This window comes from Chelmon rostratus, chromosome 13, assembly GCF_017976325.1.
Source record: "Chelmon rostratus isolate fCheRos1 chromosome 13, fCheRos1.pri, whole genome shotgun sequence".
Lineage (NCBI taxonomy): Eukaryota > Metazoa > Chordata > Actinopteri > Chaetodontiformes > Chaetodontidae > Chelmon > Chelmon rostratus.
The window spans coordinates 19,434,388-19,451,724 of record NC_055670.1 but is presented as its reverse complement, the minus strand read 5'-3'; the positions used below and the strand labels follow the sequence as shown (position 1 = coordinate 19,451,724).

Genomic DNA, 17,337 nt, shown 5'->3' with positions numbered 1-17,337 from the left:
AGGGAAGTTGGATTTTAATGCAAACAGCAGAGGTGGACAGACCTCAGTGACGACTGGTAGACAGTGACACTTAAGTCCCTGCTGGTTCCCCTCTGTTTTCCAAATTGTCTCTCTCCTCAGCCATGGCTCTGGACGTCCTCCTGGTTCTCATGGAACACACAAGATGTTCATCTTTTGGTGTAATGTTTTATTTCTGATGAAAGAGGTGACACTGCTAGAGTTAGCATGTGTGTGTACAATGTGTGTGTCTTCACCTGGTGGAAACAGGTGGTAAGATAACAGTGCGGGGGTGCGCTGTAAGGACAAGCTCCCCTCTGACAGCTTCCATCATCAGGTTCTGGAGGGTGTTCAGCAAAACATCCTCACTTATTTCAGCGGGCACATGCTCAGTGTGTGGTGCGTTCTCTGTGTGGGGCCTGTTTCCTGAACATCCTGCAGTCCCCTTGTTGTCCACTGAGTTGTGCTGTTCCCTCTGCCCAGCCATTGTCCCACTCAACACAACCTGAGGTTGGGGTGCAGGCTGAGACAATGTGGAACTGCGAGAGGGAAGGAGGGAGGAGTGAAACAAGGAGCAGTGAGAGGGACTAGTTTCTCGAAGCTGGTAGGTGAAGGGCTTGGATGCTGAAGAAATCAGAGAGTGGGTGAAGGCTGGATCATCAAGTATGCCCCTGGACAGAGAGAGAGGTAGAGAGACTTACAAATACACCCACATGCACACTATATTCTTGCTACAATTCTCTTGACCTAACTGTAAATCCAACCATCTCCAGTGCACACCTCAGGGTGGATGTCAGAATGTGTTTACTGCAGGTATTTGGGTGTCTGTGTTACCTGAGCAGAGAGGTGAGTACATGCGTGGTGATGTCTCTCTCGGGGCCATGTGTCAGTAAAGGCAGCCCAGCAGGGTGGGACGTGCTTGAAGAAGTGGTTTCAGGTTGCTGGGGTTTGACTGACAGGAGGCATCTTAGGAAGACAACACAGATGCAAAATGTTTCCTCTACATATAGAAGAGAGATCAGACTCTTCTGGATAATATGACATGCACACAGGACATTCTTAGATTAGATTTCTGCATCAGAGTTCAGTCTGTCTTTGTGTAAAAGAATATTTTACCTGTAGTGCTTATTGAACTCATCAGGGGAGTGTGTGAGGTACTCCAGAAGGCCATGGGAGTGTGCTGTAACCCCCAGGTGCAGCAGAGCGGGTTGGGGTGGTTCGGGGCACCTCCATATTTTTGCTTTTTGTCGTTGTGCCCGCCGCTCAGCTCTTGTTAGCTTGGTACATAAAGTGCCCACTGCTTCACAGCTATCACTGGCACAGATGGGAGGAAGAGTCTGCAGGGGAATGAAAGTAAGACACAAAGATACCGTTATAATGGAGCTGTGCTTTATAAACTCTCAAAGGTTCACTTTTTTTTACTGCATGTCTATAAAATCTGATTACACAAGACAGGCCTTATATTTAAAGCTAATGAGCCACCTTGTATTTCCTGAATGGTGGTCCTTTTCTCACTGGAGCTGCTACAAGTTCCTGTAACAAGTCAAAGGATGAATAATCTAAAGAATACATCACTGTCAAAAGCATGACTTTGAATTTGAGAAAGGACCTTATCTATCAGAACTCCTGGGCTTTCTGTAAGATTTTTGTCCGTGATAGTGAATTCTTCTTGCTCTCTCTCTTTCTCTTCCTCCCAACGCTTCAAAGCATCATGATACTGAGTCAGTGCAGCTTCCTTTATAACCTGGAGAGGGCAGGAGAGCGCAGGAGATGATCATCCATTTTCACCATTATCATTATCATCCACAGTTAGCAAAAAAAAAATAATAATAATAATAACTTTCTGTAAAACCAGAAATAAGATATCTGTGAATGTCAGACTAAAATTCAACAGTCTCCTGCCACTTATCACAGCTTTAAATATACACTAGTACTGCTGTGGTAATCTCTATAAACACAAACCTGCATATGAATGCAGAACCTGTAGGAAAGGGACTATAGAGAAATTAAATCTCAGAACCCATCGCCTGTTGTCTGAGAGGGATTTGGCTTTTTATTAGCTGTTTAGAAATGTATCTGCATTCACATGCAGACATCTATATAAAGACATTAGCCAAAATGTCATCTTCTTGTCTCAAGTTGCCAATCAGACTATAAACAATGACTGGCAGATGGAAGAGGAAGTCTTGGCCAAACACTGGCCGTTGCCCCCAGAGGCTAAATCATTGTCAGACATTAGCTGATGGGCTCCAAGATTATTGTTGTAGTACCTGACAGATGACATCTAACTGATAACAAGTGGGGTAGTCAGCAGCAGTGAAGGTAAGGACACACATGGCACTCTCCCCTGGACCCAGACTACCTCGCTCTGGATGGATCTGCACCACCTGAATACAAAATGTTTATGTCAGTCTTTACAAAAAAAACAAAGGAGAGAGATATGGGAGAATCGCTGAAATACAACCTGCATATATTCCTGTTATCTATGACAGACACACCAACACAAAGAGGAAGAATCTGCTTGTTCCTTCTTCAGAAGGGTGAAATTTACATTTACACTTAAAACGTCATTCACAGGCTACATGCACACCTTCCTGTACCTGCTGACTACGCTGCTGGAGCAGGTCCCATGTATAGTGGACAGTGTCTGTGTGAGACACATTGTTCAGGAAGAGGATTCTTGAAGATCGTGAGCCCACAGGGATGTTACCTAGGGAGACACTGTCCTCAGACAGGAATACTGCCTATGAAACACACACACACACACACACACACACAATGAGAGGACTGCATACAGTCTCAAATGGTCAGACACAAGGACAAGAAGACTTATGAGGAGCAGACTGCTGGTATTCAGCAGAATAAATTCAAATCTAATTATGATTTAAAGAGAAGAACTGCTCTCACTTGTCCTGGGAAGGGCAGCCTCTGGACACAGGGTTCAGGTGCCTTAGTATCACTGCAGTTAAATGCGTGTTTGGGACTCAGTGCAGGAAAATTAAACCCACATCCCTCAAACCTCACCAGCGTGGAGTCCCCATCCTGAACGTGGATAGGAATTTCCATCTGGTGATACACAAAAACAGACAAGACTCTCAAGAACGAATGGAAATCCATTAAATTGTTTACTTCTTTAGACTGCTTCATTTCTAAATTGCTATGAGCTTGATTCTAACACTTCAGAGAAAACATGTAATTTTTATGTAAAACATAAATATGGTGCCTACAATAAAAGCTGCAGTAGAAGGTAAGCAGAGTTCGGCTCAATCCTTACGTGGTACATCTTAGCCTCCAGTGGAGAGAAGATCCATTCCAGCATGGCCGTCTTCCCAGGTAGGACCTCTCCCTCTGGACTGAGGCAGCACAGCACTGGATGGTTGAAGTTTTCAATCTGGAGCTGTGACAACACAGTAGAGTCCACCTCATAACGGACTGGCACTGCACCACCATTGTGTAGTTCATACACCTGCAGGACAAGCAAATATATAACGTCACACAGGTTAGCCGTTTAGAGAAGCTTAGGTTGCAATGGTTGAAGTATTGTTTGTCAGTTGCTGCTTAGTGAATCATGTCTGTTTTGAGGTTTTGTGATGAAAATCAGTGATATGCGCTAAATAACACAAGAATCTGTGGAAAGTGCTTGACTAAATGTGAGTTAGAGTGTGATATATTTCAGCTCACTGTGACAAAGCCACTACTAACAGGCTTTATGTTAGAGAAATTAAACACACACCTGCCTCGGAGGAGTACAATCCCCTATAGTAACTGCAGTGAAGACATGTCGCCTGGAGGCAAAGTGGAGATACGACTTGTCTCTCTCCACCGTCACTCCCTTAAAGTTCAGCTGCACACAGAACCACAACACAAGTGCATGAGGGTAACATAAAACATCTACCAAATTCAAAGAGTTCACCATATTATTGATATATTAGATTACTGCATTTCTTCAGCCATACATTAAATACTGACAATACTGGAATAGCACTATTGAAGTGAAAGAACTTTTAACCATAGCAAAGAAAGTAACATAATTTGAATTTTGATTCAAGCTAATTTTGTTTTTGTGTTGTTGTTGTTGAGCCTTGTGTAAATTCATATTGAGTTCTGCCTCACCAAGATCTCTCTGCCGTAAGACAGTTTGAACACGACAGGAAACCGATCCGTCCCAGCAAATTCATGGCTGTGAGGGACAAAGTTTAGATTATTTTTGCATCATGTTATTAGTGTAATCTGTATGCTAAGAAGAGCTGCATTCTGGAAACATTCTCTGACCTGTAGCTGAAGTGTACTGCCCTCTGCTGGCCTGGGAGTAAAGTTCCAGATCGGGGAGAAATGCTGAACAGATGTTTGTCCTGAACCTGTCAGTGAGAAAAAGCTACTTCTGCAAGAGGTTGTATTTTAAAATATCTGAATGTCAATACATTTCAATCACATAGTTATATTTAAAATTATTTCACATTTTTAAATAAAGAAAAGACATGTCTGACCTTCATCTGGTACAGCTCTGTGCTGCTAAACTCTCCTGTCTCGGCCCAGTACTCCAACTCTATCTGTTGGTCCTCTGGAAACAAGAATGCCCTAATATTGAAGAAAAAGCCAAAAATCAGTACACATTTCATAACCATAAGTCTATTCAAATTTTCTCCATCAGGCTCTACAGTGTAACCTGTATTTTCATCATGTGTGACAGTCTGGTCTCCTATACTCCATTGTACACTCTACATAAATTGAGCAATGATTGAAAAATCTAAAAAGAATGCTGAATGCAGTTATCTTTAATTTGGATTGACTGTATTCTCTCCAGTCTGCTTTTGACTCACCAGTCTACAGGGATGGAGCCAGGGTTGTGAAACATCAACACAAAAGTTGAGGGGTCTGAATTCAGCGGCGCGGCACTGAAGTTGAAATCCAACATGGCTTTAGTGAAGATAGGGGGACAAGAGTGCAGACTAGAAACAGGAGGAGAAGACAAGGTCATACTCATACATCACCACTTGATGATGTAAATGCAAGATATTCATTCAAAAGACGTGTATTATGTAAGTATTATTCAATTCACCTTCATAATAACTAAACAATTGACACATGAAAATAAAGATGTAATCAAACAAAAACTGGATAAAATATTTTCTCATGATAGTAGTTGTTTGATTGAGTGCAGTAATTTACTGCTTAGTTGTGCCCCTTACCTGTGCCTGGTGGGGGTTCTATAGGTGAGTTCTGCAGGGGAGGGGCTGGAGTGCAGGTGCTCATTGAGGCCGTCCAATGAGAAGAGTTTCCACAGATGCACCTTGCTGAGTTTGCTGACACTGCCACCACCATGTACATCAATCGCCTGTAGGGTGGGAAACACACCCTTAGCTCGCACCTCACACACTGCTTGGGGAGGAGATGACACACAGCCTAGGTGACAGATGTAGAGAGGGAGAGAGCAGTGATTATAAAGGCATAAAAAATGTCAGAATACATTTACACTTGTAGTGTGTGTTTGTGTTATCTGTCTACCACTGGCATTCAATATCTGGCAGCTGATGGTCCACAGGTACTGGGCTCGTCTGTGGGGTCTGACAGTGGATCGAAGAAGCATTGTGGAGTGTGAGGCGATGGTTCCCCTCTCGCAGTCCAGCTGCAGGGCTAAAAGCATTTAACAGGACATATTTGTTTACAACACCAGTACAGCTACTGTATATCTGTCTCAGTCATGGCCAGCAGCCCTTTTGGTAAATCTAAAGGCCAAACAGGCTCTGCCAGAGGACTCCTCATTCACCTGACAAATGCATATGGTAAAATCAAATAGTCTGTCAGAGAGAACTGATTAATATCATGCACACATTTAAAATGACCACAAATAAAGCAACAACAGATAATACCACTTGGCAGAGTCTCGGGATCATTAAGCGATTCCTCATCCTGAAGTATCTGCTGTACAGACAGACAAAAGGGGATGGGACAGGGGCTGTTGTTCACAAGAGGAACCTCAATTGAGCGATTGCTTCCAACCAGAATGTCCCCAACATCCAGAACTGCTTTCTCTGCCTGGAAAGGAAACACACTGCTTGATTCGGTAATTTAAGCTCCAAAAAGTCCAATAGTCATTTGAATTGACATGCTGTTCCAATACATGCACACACACATAAAATCGCACAAACACAACAGCAGCCCCACCTCTATGAAGGCTTTAGATCCCACCCCCACCACTTCAAGGGTAAGCTGTGACTTGTTACATCCAGGTGTCTGGATCGGCCAGAAGGTGAGAGTGGGTTTGAGTGTGTGTGTTCTTTCTGCCAGTGGGCTGAAGGACCATATTTGGACCTGTAACATCAAAACAGAAAAAAAGGTAAATACATTTTGTTGTTATCAATTTGCTGCACAGTCTCTTTAAATGCATGTATGATTCTTGAAGTCTCTCACGAAGCTCTCATTGGGGTGCAGTTCACCAGCGTCTGGTTCAACAGAGATAAGCTCCTGGTCTGGCTCTGGAATGTTCCACTTGAATCTATCATAAAGGACAATCACAGAAAGCCAGCTGTAGAAAAGACTGAAGATTGTGTGATAAATCCAGACAAACAATACTTTGAAAAATGTCAGAAATGCAGCGCTGGAATAACAACCTCTATGCCAACCAACCGTAGAGGTAGGCGACTGAGGTTCCTGATGTGGTGGGAGCGCTGCGTCCGTGAGCCCACCGCAGTTGGGTGGAAATATAGGCTGCCGTCTCCCTCCAGAGACACGCACAGCTTTTCCACCACGCTGACAACTGTCAGTTCCTGAAGGACACGGATGCACAGATTGAAAAACCTGCAAGAACCACGTGGTGAGTACTAATGCATTTGTCCTCTGTGTTCCTCTGTTGTCTATATAGTACCATTGTGAGTTTAGCTGCATTGAGCTGAAGGTGTACACTAAATCCCTGCTTTGGGCTGTCTTCTGTTGGAGTTGTTCTGAGGGTGAGGATTTGGTGATTCCCAGGCTGGATCAAACCACAGCCCGGCACTACAGACACAGAGTCTGCAGAGGAAGGGTTTGAGCTTTGGTCCAGACAGAAAGTGAGGGGCAGGTCTCCACAATTCTGGAGGAGCGCTGTCCGGTAGGAAAGAACACTAAGGGCTGGAAACACCTACAAAAGCACAAAATATTACAGTGACCAGAGTATCTTGTCTTAGTGTAGAGCAGTGCTACAGCGTCCTTTATACTGGTTTCAAAGGAAAAGTTTTTTTTAAATACCATCTTAATTTGCCGTTTATTGAGAGAATGATAAAACTATAGATAAAAGACAGACTAGAGGAGACAGATGAGAGAGAAAGATATACTGTAACATTCGTGCTCTTTCTCGTGCTTGTGTCTCACCACTCGAGGAGGCTTCAGGGAGCAACAGGGGATGAAATGCTCTTTGCCTGGCTGAAAGGAGTGGCCTATGACTCTGACAGTCACACACCAGGGTGGACACAACAGTCGCTCCTCTATGTAGTGATTGTCCTGCAGGGAATATTGCATGAAATCGTTTTGCTTCAAATGAAGATATGCTTCCACAGAATTTTAAACGGGCATATTTCTTTGAGAGGTTTACTCCGAAAAGAAAGGCACCATCACTTGTTGCGATGGAATTTTTACTGGTTATTATAAATGGCACCTTATAGCATGCAAAGCACTCAAGTTGTGCTGCATGCAGAGTATTGAGCTGCTTAGGGTCGTAGGTCACTCTGAATGAGGTGGACTTCAGCGGAGCTAGGTCACATGACAAAGGAGATACAGAGAACGGAGAGTCTTGGGCAGCAGTCCACACCAGGCTGGAGTAGAATCACATGCAACAGAAACCAGGTTGAGTAAGAAAAACTATAAAACAGATATTCTGGTCAAGTTTCATATGGGAAAAAATGCCATAATATATTTGGTAATGGCATGGTGAGAAGCCACAATCCATGGCATGCAGGGGTACCTGACTTTCCCCCTGGTGTGGTTGGTGATGGAGACAGACTTAGAGGAAGTGGACAAAGAGGAGGACATTTTATGATTAAACAGTAGTTCACTGGGCACCACAGACACATGTGAAGACCAAGAAGAACTGGAGGAGAGGGGATCCATGCACCCCAAGCAGGACTGGTAATATTCCTCCATGGGAGTTCTCGACCCAACACCAGCACTGTCTGGTATCTGGTGTGACTGCTAGAAAATGACACAGAGAAAGAGTTAGACAGATGATACTAAACTTATACTGTATCTGTGATATTCACTTCACAAAATCTGCACATCTTTCATCTCTATTTGACACTGAACCTCCTCCAGGGGGCAGAGCATTCCTTGTTGCTCCAAGCATACATGATGGTCTTGCTGCATGGGACTGAGATTGTCTGGTGGGTCCTGTCTACGGTACCAGTGGAGCTTGTACAGAACCAAGTGTTCAGGTTTCAGTATGGCTGGTTGCCGGAGCCCTGAGTGACAGGTGCCAATCAGATCAAGGAACATGGGGTCCTACAGGGCAGATTGTGCAGGTGGACAGAATGAATAGCCTTGATGGTGTTTGTGTATGTGTTGTGAGCATGTGTGCATCTGCATATTGGCTCCTACCCTGTGCAGTATGAGACATGCCACTCTCCTGTGATGTGCAATAGGTTGTGTGGGTCTATAGACTGCTTTCAGAGTGGTATGGCTATGTGGGCGTACAGCGCCACTTGCTGGCTGGATGCTGAACACACTGTGCCCACTACAGTCCAGGTCCCATTGGTATATAGCCACAACAGGCGAGGAATTAACCAGCTCCACTGTCTGTACGACTGCTCCTCCTTCCTCAACGCAGCCAAAGTCCACCACAGAGGAGGACAATGAAACTTCGGGACCTAGTTACAAATAGAAACATTCTGTACACGTGTATCTAATTTCAGATTCAAGACTGTGTATGTGTGTGCCTTTCTGTGCCCCTTACCTACACAATGTCCAGTAAGTTTGAGCAGAGTTTTGTTGAATGCCCCTCTACATTTTAGAGATAGGTATTCAACAGAGACAGTATCCACCACAGCAGGAGTATAGGTGACTGTAGCCCGTAGTGCCCCACCAGCCTCCACCTCACCTTTGGACACATCACAGCTGAACTCTGACCCCAACAAACACACCCCACTGGACAGTCGTGAAAGACAGAAAGAGGCTGTTACCTGGAAGAGAGGGGCAAAAAGAAAGCTGAGAAAGAAGGCCATTTAGAGTGTAAATTTGTATTTTTGCATCTGTCTCATACTCACAGGAGAGGGGTTGAAGATATCAAAATGTTTCTGCAAACTTTGGCCGACTGCCACAGAACCAAAGTGCAGCACTGGACCTCGCTGTTCTTTTCCATCCTTGGTACCTGGATTTCTCAGCTGAAGACAAGGGTACTTGGCTGAAAAGGAAAGCAGAGGCAGGACATGAGGCAAAGTGAGACAGCCTTGGTTCCTAGTTACCCCTTATCTCCTTTCACACAGATTTATGAAAATATGATGTTTCTCTGATGTAACCAAACCAGCAACCAGGTTGAGAACAAGTCTTTATCTTATTTTTGACTTTGAAATTGTGGCCCTTACAGGTACTGTTCAGCTTCTGATCATGCAGTCTGCCTGGTTTATGTGTCTGCTGATGTTGTCAAAGCTAAGTTTAACTGAAAACCTTTCAAATCCATCTAACCACATATACTGCAGTCAAAATCTCTGGATCTTTTAATCTCATCTTGTCCTGTCTCAGCTGCTAGTTTCAGTACCTAGTCCCTGCAGGAGCACAGTGCAGCAGCTCTGTTCCTTGTCCTCTTCTTCTCCAAACATGCAGTAGGCCTGTTGCTGGTGCACCAGCGCCTCTTGTGGCCGGAAGACCACCGTGATGTGACACTCCTGACCAGGCTTCAGCAGGCCTTGCTCAGGGCTGAGCTGGAACGGTGCTGAGCACTCCCACTGGAAGCATGTCTGGAGTTTACTGTTGGAAGAAGATGATGCAGAAAAACAGGGAAGGACACAGAAAGGGGAGAGAGGGAAAGTTGAATTGATTGATAGGAGTGAAGTGAAAGGGGAAAGAGTAAAGAGTTTGACATAATTTGTTTTTCTCCTACAAAGCACAAACGCACATAAGAACATGAACTGACAAATACTTGAAATACATTCATACAGCATACGTTTCCACATTCACTCCAAGTTTATTCATTCCACCACTTTTCTGTGTTAGTCTAAAACACACTCATATGTACCTCACATTTCTGAGCAGGAAAGTAGTATTTGAGCAGTGTTGAACAGCACAGAGCGGCAGCAGCACAGAATCAGGCACCTCCAGGGCAGGACAGGGAATCGTAGCACGGAGGCTTACTTGGAAGCTGCCATCTTTACCTTGAAATTCAATACTGTCTTCATACTCACACTGTCCCAAGCAGTCAGATAGACACACAAACACAGATAGAGGACATGAAACAGGAGAGGTAGATTGTGTTACATCTCTTGAACTACTATATAAATGACAAGCTTTCACCTTTTTAAAGCCATATATACTTCTTGTGGTGCTGTTCACAAAACTTTGTCTGCTCATGAAAGAGCATAGATTCATGAAAAATAAGAGTGGGAAAGAATTTTCTTTTTCTGTAATGGTCCCAACTCCCCTTACTTAGACTTACAGTGCTTGACCATGTTTTATTGTGAGACTGCAAATTTTTCTCTCAAAAGGCAATTCAGCCCATGTTTGAAAGCCATGGGATACAACACTTATCAAATACTTATTAGATCTATAAATAAATGCAATTCCGCATTAGTCTTTGATGTGTTACCCTCTTGAGTGGTCTAAAGGTGACTGGCATTGAGAAAGAAGTCCCTGGGCTGAGAACAATCATCTGGGAAATCAAGGTGGTGAAAAACTTGGATGCTGGAGGCCTGTGAGGGGGCAAAGATAAAATATGATAGCCTGTGGATTTTATTATAAACAATAACCCATAACTTGCCTGTGTGTGTCTATGTGTGTTTATAAGACCTGACGTGTAGCTTCTGCAGCTTGCTATGAATGTTCTTTAACACTAATGTCTTGGTGAACTCTCTTTGCAAGTCCCAGTCCTCCCAAACCAGCTCTGGCTTCATTTCCACCCCTAAGAAGCAGCTTCTTTGGCTGGATGCTTGTTGTTGGTGAGTTCCACCCCGTTGCCCCTGGAAGATAAGTTTTGGGAAAAGACAGATAAATGACTTTTAAAGAAACTTCAGAAGATACCCTAAAAACAAGTGGCCTAAACTGGCAGAAAAAATTATATTTCTTGTTATACTGATAGCCATCAGCAAAGCATTGTGTAACTCAGGCTCAAAAGTTTCATGCTAACACTATATTGTGGTATAAACTAGTAAGAGAAAATGGGACCAGTCATAAATCCATATTTTTTTTTTTTGCACATGTGCCATTATGTTAGAAAAACTGATAGCTAATAAGAGATGAGGTCAATTATATTTCAGCGCAGTATCCATCTCTAAACTCCAGCTAATGTGTAACTATGTGTAACTGTTTCAGGACATACAAAATACACTTATGTCCCTAATTTCCTCAGCAGGGGATTAATAAAGTTTATCTTATCTTAACTGTGACAGATTTGATTCTCACTCATCCTCTGCCATAGCCTCTTCAACAGCAACCATCCCATAGGCAACAGGCAGATTAAAATGAAAGGGTCAGCTTCACAATAAACAGACATAGGCACAGACTGCAGTTGTTTATGCACCATTTTGCTTATTCTGGTATATAAACTGATCACGTTTGAAACACAGGTTCTGTGAAATACATAAAAGTGAGCCATGAGTTCAGAATGATGCCAAGATGTTTCTATCTAAGTACTTTGATATCCTTCCCAGCGGTGGGGGGCTTCCATGGTGCTGCTGAACCCAAAGGATCGGAACCCCGAGTCTCAGCCAACATGACTGGGAAAACAGAGAAGGCATTCAAACATTTAGCTACGAAATATAAACACATCTGCTGGCTTCAAGACGTTTACCACGAGGATTTGCACATTACACATTGTACATAAGCGACGCATTTTTATTGTCTCACTCGCTAGCTCCACATCTAACACCACGTTGACTGTTTTGGAATAAAATAAGACCATAGCTAACTGGCTAACAGTGCGTAGAAAGCTGTCAACTACACAAACTAGCGTTATTGCTAATGTAAACATGGTTGGTGTAGCAGCCTAACAGATCCTTACCTTCTTCAAATGTCAAAAAATAAAGTTTGCAAGCAACTGCTGCTTATTATATTTGATGAAAACCCCGCTTTTACTAATGAAAACACGCTAAGAAATCACCGGAATGGGTTTTGAGAAGTTTGTCGGCCACAGCGTTACCATGGCGACAAGCAACTGTTTGTGTCGCCATAGTAATTACGGCATCCGGGGAGGGACCTTTACAATTCGCGAATGGGAAAATTGTGAGGAAACCAGGGAGAATTAAGTTTATAACACAAGATGTTATGAAATTGTGATACGCACTAATCAAGCAATCAAATAACTCATGCCACCTCCTGTTAAACAATTCTAACTGTCCCTTTAATTATAAATCTCATACATTGACATTCACTCTCTCAGTCTGAACTTAATTGGACTCGACACGCATTAATTCAGTTTTATTTTTCAAACTATTGCTCTCCACAGAAACCACTAGTGTTGCTTTTGAAGTGAAATATATTAAATTCTATAATGTTAAATTATTTTGACAACATAAGACACTTAACATGAGAACAGTTTACAAAATACAGGGAAAATGCCATATAAACATTCAATTTCAAATATCATTACAGGATGTGCAGCCATACCTTTGTGTGTGTGTGTGTGTGTGTGTGTGTGTGTGTGTGTGTGTGCGTGTGTCTGTGTGTGGTTAACTAAATATAACATGCAGTTTCAAGAAGATAATACAAAATAAAGAACAACACAATTTCCATAACCATAGGGTGAAAAAAGTATTACGGCAGCCACAGTAGCATTGCTCATGCCAGACCTAATGCCTTAAACCTTCTACTGTATAAATATGAATCCAATACTTTGTAAAGTCTTCTTGAAAATCTGAAAAGTTTTGAATATTAGTGGATTTCTCCAGCAGTTGTAACAGACCAGGATGCACTGATAATGTAACACTGACATCTCCAAGTTCAGTTTTCTATTTCTTTGTCCACTACCGTCCATGAAAGTGCTATTACCCCCCATTCATGCAGTTCAAGTACATGCACATTCACAAATAAATGAGTTTATGGGGATGGCACGGCAGGAGCATAGGCTTTCAATTTGTTTGTACTGTTTAAATCACAAGTAAATCATGCACAAAAATGCCCATTTAAGTCAGAATTATTTGTTGATCCTGAAGTCATAACTCAGATGAATTACTGACCATTAAACCATCAAATGACCAATTTTCATATCCAGCCCAATGTGCAGATGTCGATATACCCTTTTGCTAATTTGGGAGCTTCAGATACAGATATGGCACTATGGGTTGGGCTGTGAAAAATGAATGATCCTCTTCATGTTTGCACACCTGATTGCATTGTGTATCGTCTCCTCAAGAGTAATAAACATAATAAGATGTACAATAAAAGCATGCCAAGCCCTATAATGGGAAAACCTCGCTTCTTGTTCTTGGCCCTCCCTGCTCCAGTTCCTTCTCTGTGTAAGAGCTGTAATTCCCTGTTCCTCCACCAGCATGCCTCATGAAGCCCACAGAGCCTAAAGAGCCTGCCCTCAACACCTCTATCTCCTCTTTTTCATCCTCATCCTCTGCTTCTATCTCCTCTTCATCCTCTAGGCTCGAGCTGTGTGAATCAGTCTGAGGCTTGGCGCTGTGCATATCCATCCCCGCTCTTTCTGTGTCAGTCTCTGTGGTCGGGGCTGCTTGCTCCTTGGCTTTACGACTTCTCTTCCACTTCATACGTCTGTTCTGGAACCAGATCTTAACCTGGTAGAAAACGACAGGAACCATTACACTTAAACAATGTTAATGTATTTCGCTAGGATACAAGCAAAAAAATGTGCCCTCCTTTTCTTAAATGTTTTGCTGCAGGTGAGGAGAAGAATGTTAAAAACAGCTGTCTATTTCAGGAAAATGAGTAAGGAGATATGTATTGTAATAAATGTTGAACCCTCAGCTGGTAAAAAAAAAAATTAATGCTATTATCTTTGGATGCCATCAATTCTGTTTTAGTATGGTTTAGCCACTGTAAATTAGCTTGCAAAACTCTGTATTAGAGAATTTTTCTTTAATATTCATTCCAAGAGAGACACAATAAGCCTCTTTTAAGTGCCAATAAATCAAGTTTTAGCTGGAAAGCAAAGCCAGATGGTGTTTTAAAAATAAAATGTAAATAATGCAATGCATGAAAAGCAATGGGTTTGTTTTTTTTTTCGTTTTGCTAATATTGGCTGCTAGAACTTAGACTTAATGATCACTCTTATCATAGCCCACATAGCTACCTTGTACGGACCACAGAGCTGGTAATGTTGTAGCCAGATGCTCAGTCAACAGTTAACTCTTCTGCTTGTAATGTTGAAATATCTTCAAAAAATAAATTTAAGATTTAAACACATTTCTTTATGATAGATCTTTTAAGCAAATAGTGGGCTTCCAAAGAAATTTCTAACTGCATCAATTCACGCTGTGCTTCTACAATGCTCTGCTGCAGCATGAACCTGTGCATAACTTGACAGAGACTAGGTAGAACGGAGATAAAGGGAATACACTCACATACTAACACAATGCAACTTGTGATGCAGTAATTCAAAACAACACATCCCACAGCCTCTGACTCTCTCACCTGAGTCTCAGTCAACATGAGTGAAGTGGCCACCTCGAAGCGTTTCGGCCTGGACAGGTACTTGTTGAGCTTGAACTGGTTTTCTAACTCCAGCAGCTGCTGGCTGGTGAAAGCCGTCCTGGGCCTACGGCACTTCCCCAACAAGCCTGCATGGGCCGGGGCTGCAAGGGGAAACAGACAGAGGCAAACAGCAGCAGAGAGAAGGGTTATTCTGTGCATTTGTCATCATTTGCATTTAGAATTTTCATCTACTTCTACAAGGACACAATAGTGCTGTTACTATTTTTACAAATAGTGGGCCTGCAGGCGGAAGAGGCCAACAGTAGCCAAAAGTAGAGAGGAAGAAAGAATGGCACAAAAAAGAAAGACAAATATTATTTTGGCAAGAAAATAAATATATATTCATCAATCATCCCAAAATCTTCCAGTCCTATTCCCATGCCATTGTTTGGGTTCCACAGGCCTACCTGCTTGACTGTCTTCCTGCTTGTATACCTCCCTTTCTCTCTGTACATTAACATTTATTGCCCTGATGTGAGGTCGAGGTGAGAGGATATTGCTTTGTCGGGGTAATAAACCATCACAGAGGACCATTACCTTAATGAAAATGTTGTAAATGTTATCAAATGATTAAGCAGTAGGTCTGTTTCAGGTGTTACCTTTACCGTAAATGTTGGGTGTTGCTTTTATGAGATGAATTGTCCTTAAGCAACAGTATCTCAATGTCACGGTCCCTTCGAAACTAATACCAACACACTAAGGTTAGGAGGCACTAAAAACTTTAATTGGCCCTTGATCTGCCGCCTGGCAAATAAAAATAAAATAAAGGGAAATGATAATGATCCATTGTATATTAATACCATGTGTTATGTTTGTTTAATTAATAAACAAGCAAAATGGCTTAAAAAATCAATATACTTTGTAAAGAGAAATATGTTAATATTCAAAATTAGTAATAGTAATATGTTGCACATCGTTACAAAAAATAAAAATAAAAATGTAGTATTAAACTAATTATTATTATTATTATTCTAAAGCACCCGTGTCATTTTAATAAGAGTGTTAAACCTCTGATCTACAAATTCAGTAGTGGAGAAGCATCATTTGGTTATTTCACCATCTTAAATTTCAGGGGGTAAGAATGATAAAGATTTTATCTCCAGGGGACTGGGAGTCCAGCTCACCTCCATACTCTTCCACTCTGGGTATCATCATCCCGGCTCTGATCCATTGCTGCAGCGGCAGGGTCGCGGTCATGGTGGCCCCCTTAAGCTGCTCCGGGTATGGCTGGATCATCTGCGTGAAGCCGGGGTACATGAAGGCGTGATGCTGGCCTCCGAGGGCCGCCAGGGGATACATGGAGCCAGGGTGCATTCCGAGGAGGCCCCCCTGCTGCAGAGCTGTGAGTCCTGACTGGGACAAGTTGAAGAGCTGGGATTTGGACAGGACTCCCGGCTGGGCTGGAGAGGAGTTTGTTGGGTTTGGGTGAGGGGAGGGCGTCTCTGAGCCGCGGGTTGACACCGGACTGCCTCCGGGGCTCCTGCTGTAGTACAACCCCGGAGACGCACCATCCCTGTCCGCCCTCTGTTCCGCGTCGTGCGCCAGCAGCGCATCAATGCGAAAGTTTTTAGACTTCTCCACGGTGGTGGTCATTCTGCCCCACGACGTCTCCAATTTGCAGCTGATGGAAATTCGTTTGAAACACAACTCCTTGTTTATTTAGTGTCTTGCGCTCAAAAAGCAACCCTCTCTGAGGAACTTTAAATCGGCTTAATTTCTGAACGCATACATGAAATCTCAAAGTAAACAGACGCTGCCTGCCTGTGTCATCACTCCTGGTCCCTGCAGAAACGTCTCCTCTCTGACGCGCTCCACTTGAGCCCTATGTGCGTAAAGACAGCTTCACTCACTCCAACAGGGAGCTGAAAAATTACTCCAACAGCACTATAAAGTTTGCTCCGTTGTGATTGGCCAGAGCCCTGCAGCACGGGGGCAGGGTGTACTAAATGGTTAACTAAAGGCATTGATGCTGTTGTACACCAGCTGCAGGCCTATGTTAAATCCTAGACAAATGCAGCAACCTTGTAAGTCTTTATATGAGCATTGTGGCAATAATATATGGAATCAATAGAAGGTTCATATAAATATAGGTAATATTTTCTGCTTAATTCCACTCTTTTTTAAGAATTCACAATCCTGCACATACAACTGTCTGTAAGAATAATGTGTGATTTCCTTTCTGTCTTTCAGTGTGTGTCTTATCTGTGTGGCAGTTTCACTTCAGATTTTCATTCCCGTATCAGGTGTGATTGAGGTGTAGCTTTCTCACACGCTGATGCACTCATTGTATTACACGTTCACAAGACACACACACACACACACACACACACACACACACATACACACTTACAAACAGATGATAAAAGTATATTACGTTAATTACTGTAATGTCACTTTAGAGACATGACGAAATGCATCATTTTATAACTAACTCTTCATTAAGTTTCATTGCCTGCTAAGGTTGACAATAATCCAATGTGTTCTTATCAGCGCTTGCTGCTATGATTATCG

At 42.7% G+C, this 17,337-nt stretch overlaps 2 protein-coding genes across 2 annotated transcripts; both read right to left on the bottom strand.

Annotated features, from left to right (window-relative positions):
• Positions 1–70: 70 nt before the first annotated feature.
• cfap65 (cilia and flagella associated protein 65) lies at positions 71–11,886 on the bottom strand. Its single transcript, XM_041951095.1, has 34 exons — positions 11,806–11,886; positions 10,963–11,132; positions 10,763–10,865; positions 10,196–10,362; positions 9,719–9,927; positions 9,228–9,364; positions 8,918–9,143; positions 8,563–8,831; positions 8,272–8,466; positions 7,934–8,160; positions 7,628–7,784; positions 7,345–7,473; positions 6,863–7,114; positions 6,625–6,764; positions 6,409–6,493; positions 6,163–6,309; positions 5,871–6,033; positions 5,503–5,631; positions 5,187–5,400; positions 4,818–4,946; positions 4,485–4,575; positions 4,270–4,355; positions 4,111–4,177; positions 3,731–3,841; positions 3,272–3,463; positions 2,905–3,063; positions 2,598–2,741; positions 2,268–2,384; positions 1,607–1,741; positions 1,480–1,530; positions 1,114–1,334; positions 832–963; positions 255–668; positions 71–146 (listed from the first exon to the last, which is right to left on the bottom strand). The coding sequence occupies exons 1-34, from the start codon at positions 11,884–11,886 to the stop codon at positions 71–73; spliced, it is 5,325 nt and encodes a 1,774-aa protein (XP_041807029.1).
• A 1,679-nt stretch (positions 11,887–13,565) lies between these two features.
• LOC121616356 (motor neuron and pancreas homeobox protein 1-like) lies at positions 13,566–16,419 on the bottom strand. The gene is made up of 3 exons (XM_041951094.1): positions 15,951–16,419; positions 14,767–14,927; positions 13,566–13,910 (listed from the first exon to the last, which is right to left on the bottom strand). Exons 1-3 carry the CDS (start codon positions 16,417–16,419, stop codon positions 13,566–13,568), a joined length of 975 nt encoding a protein of 324 aa, XP_041807028.1.
• Between the last annotated feature and the right edge of the window lie 918 nt (positions 16,420–17,337).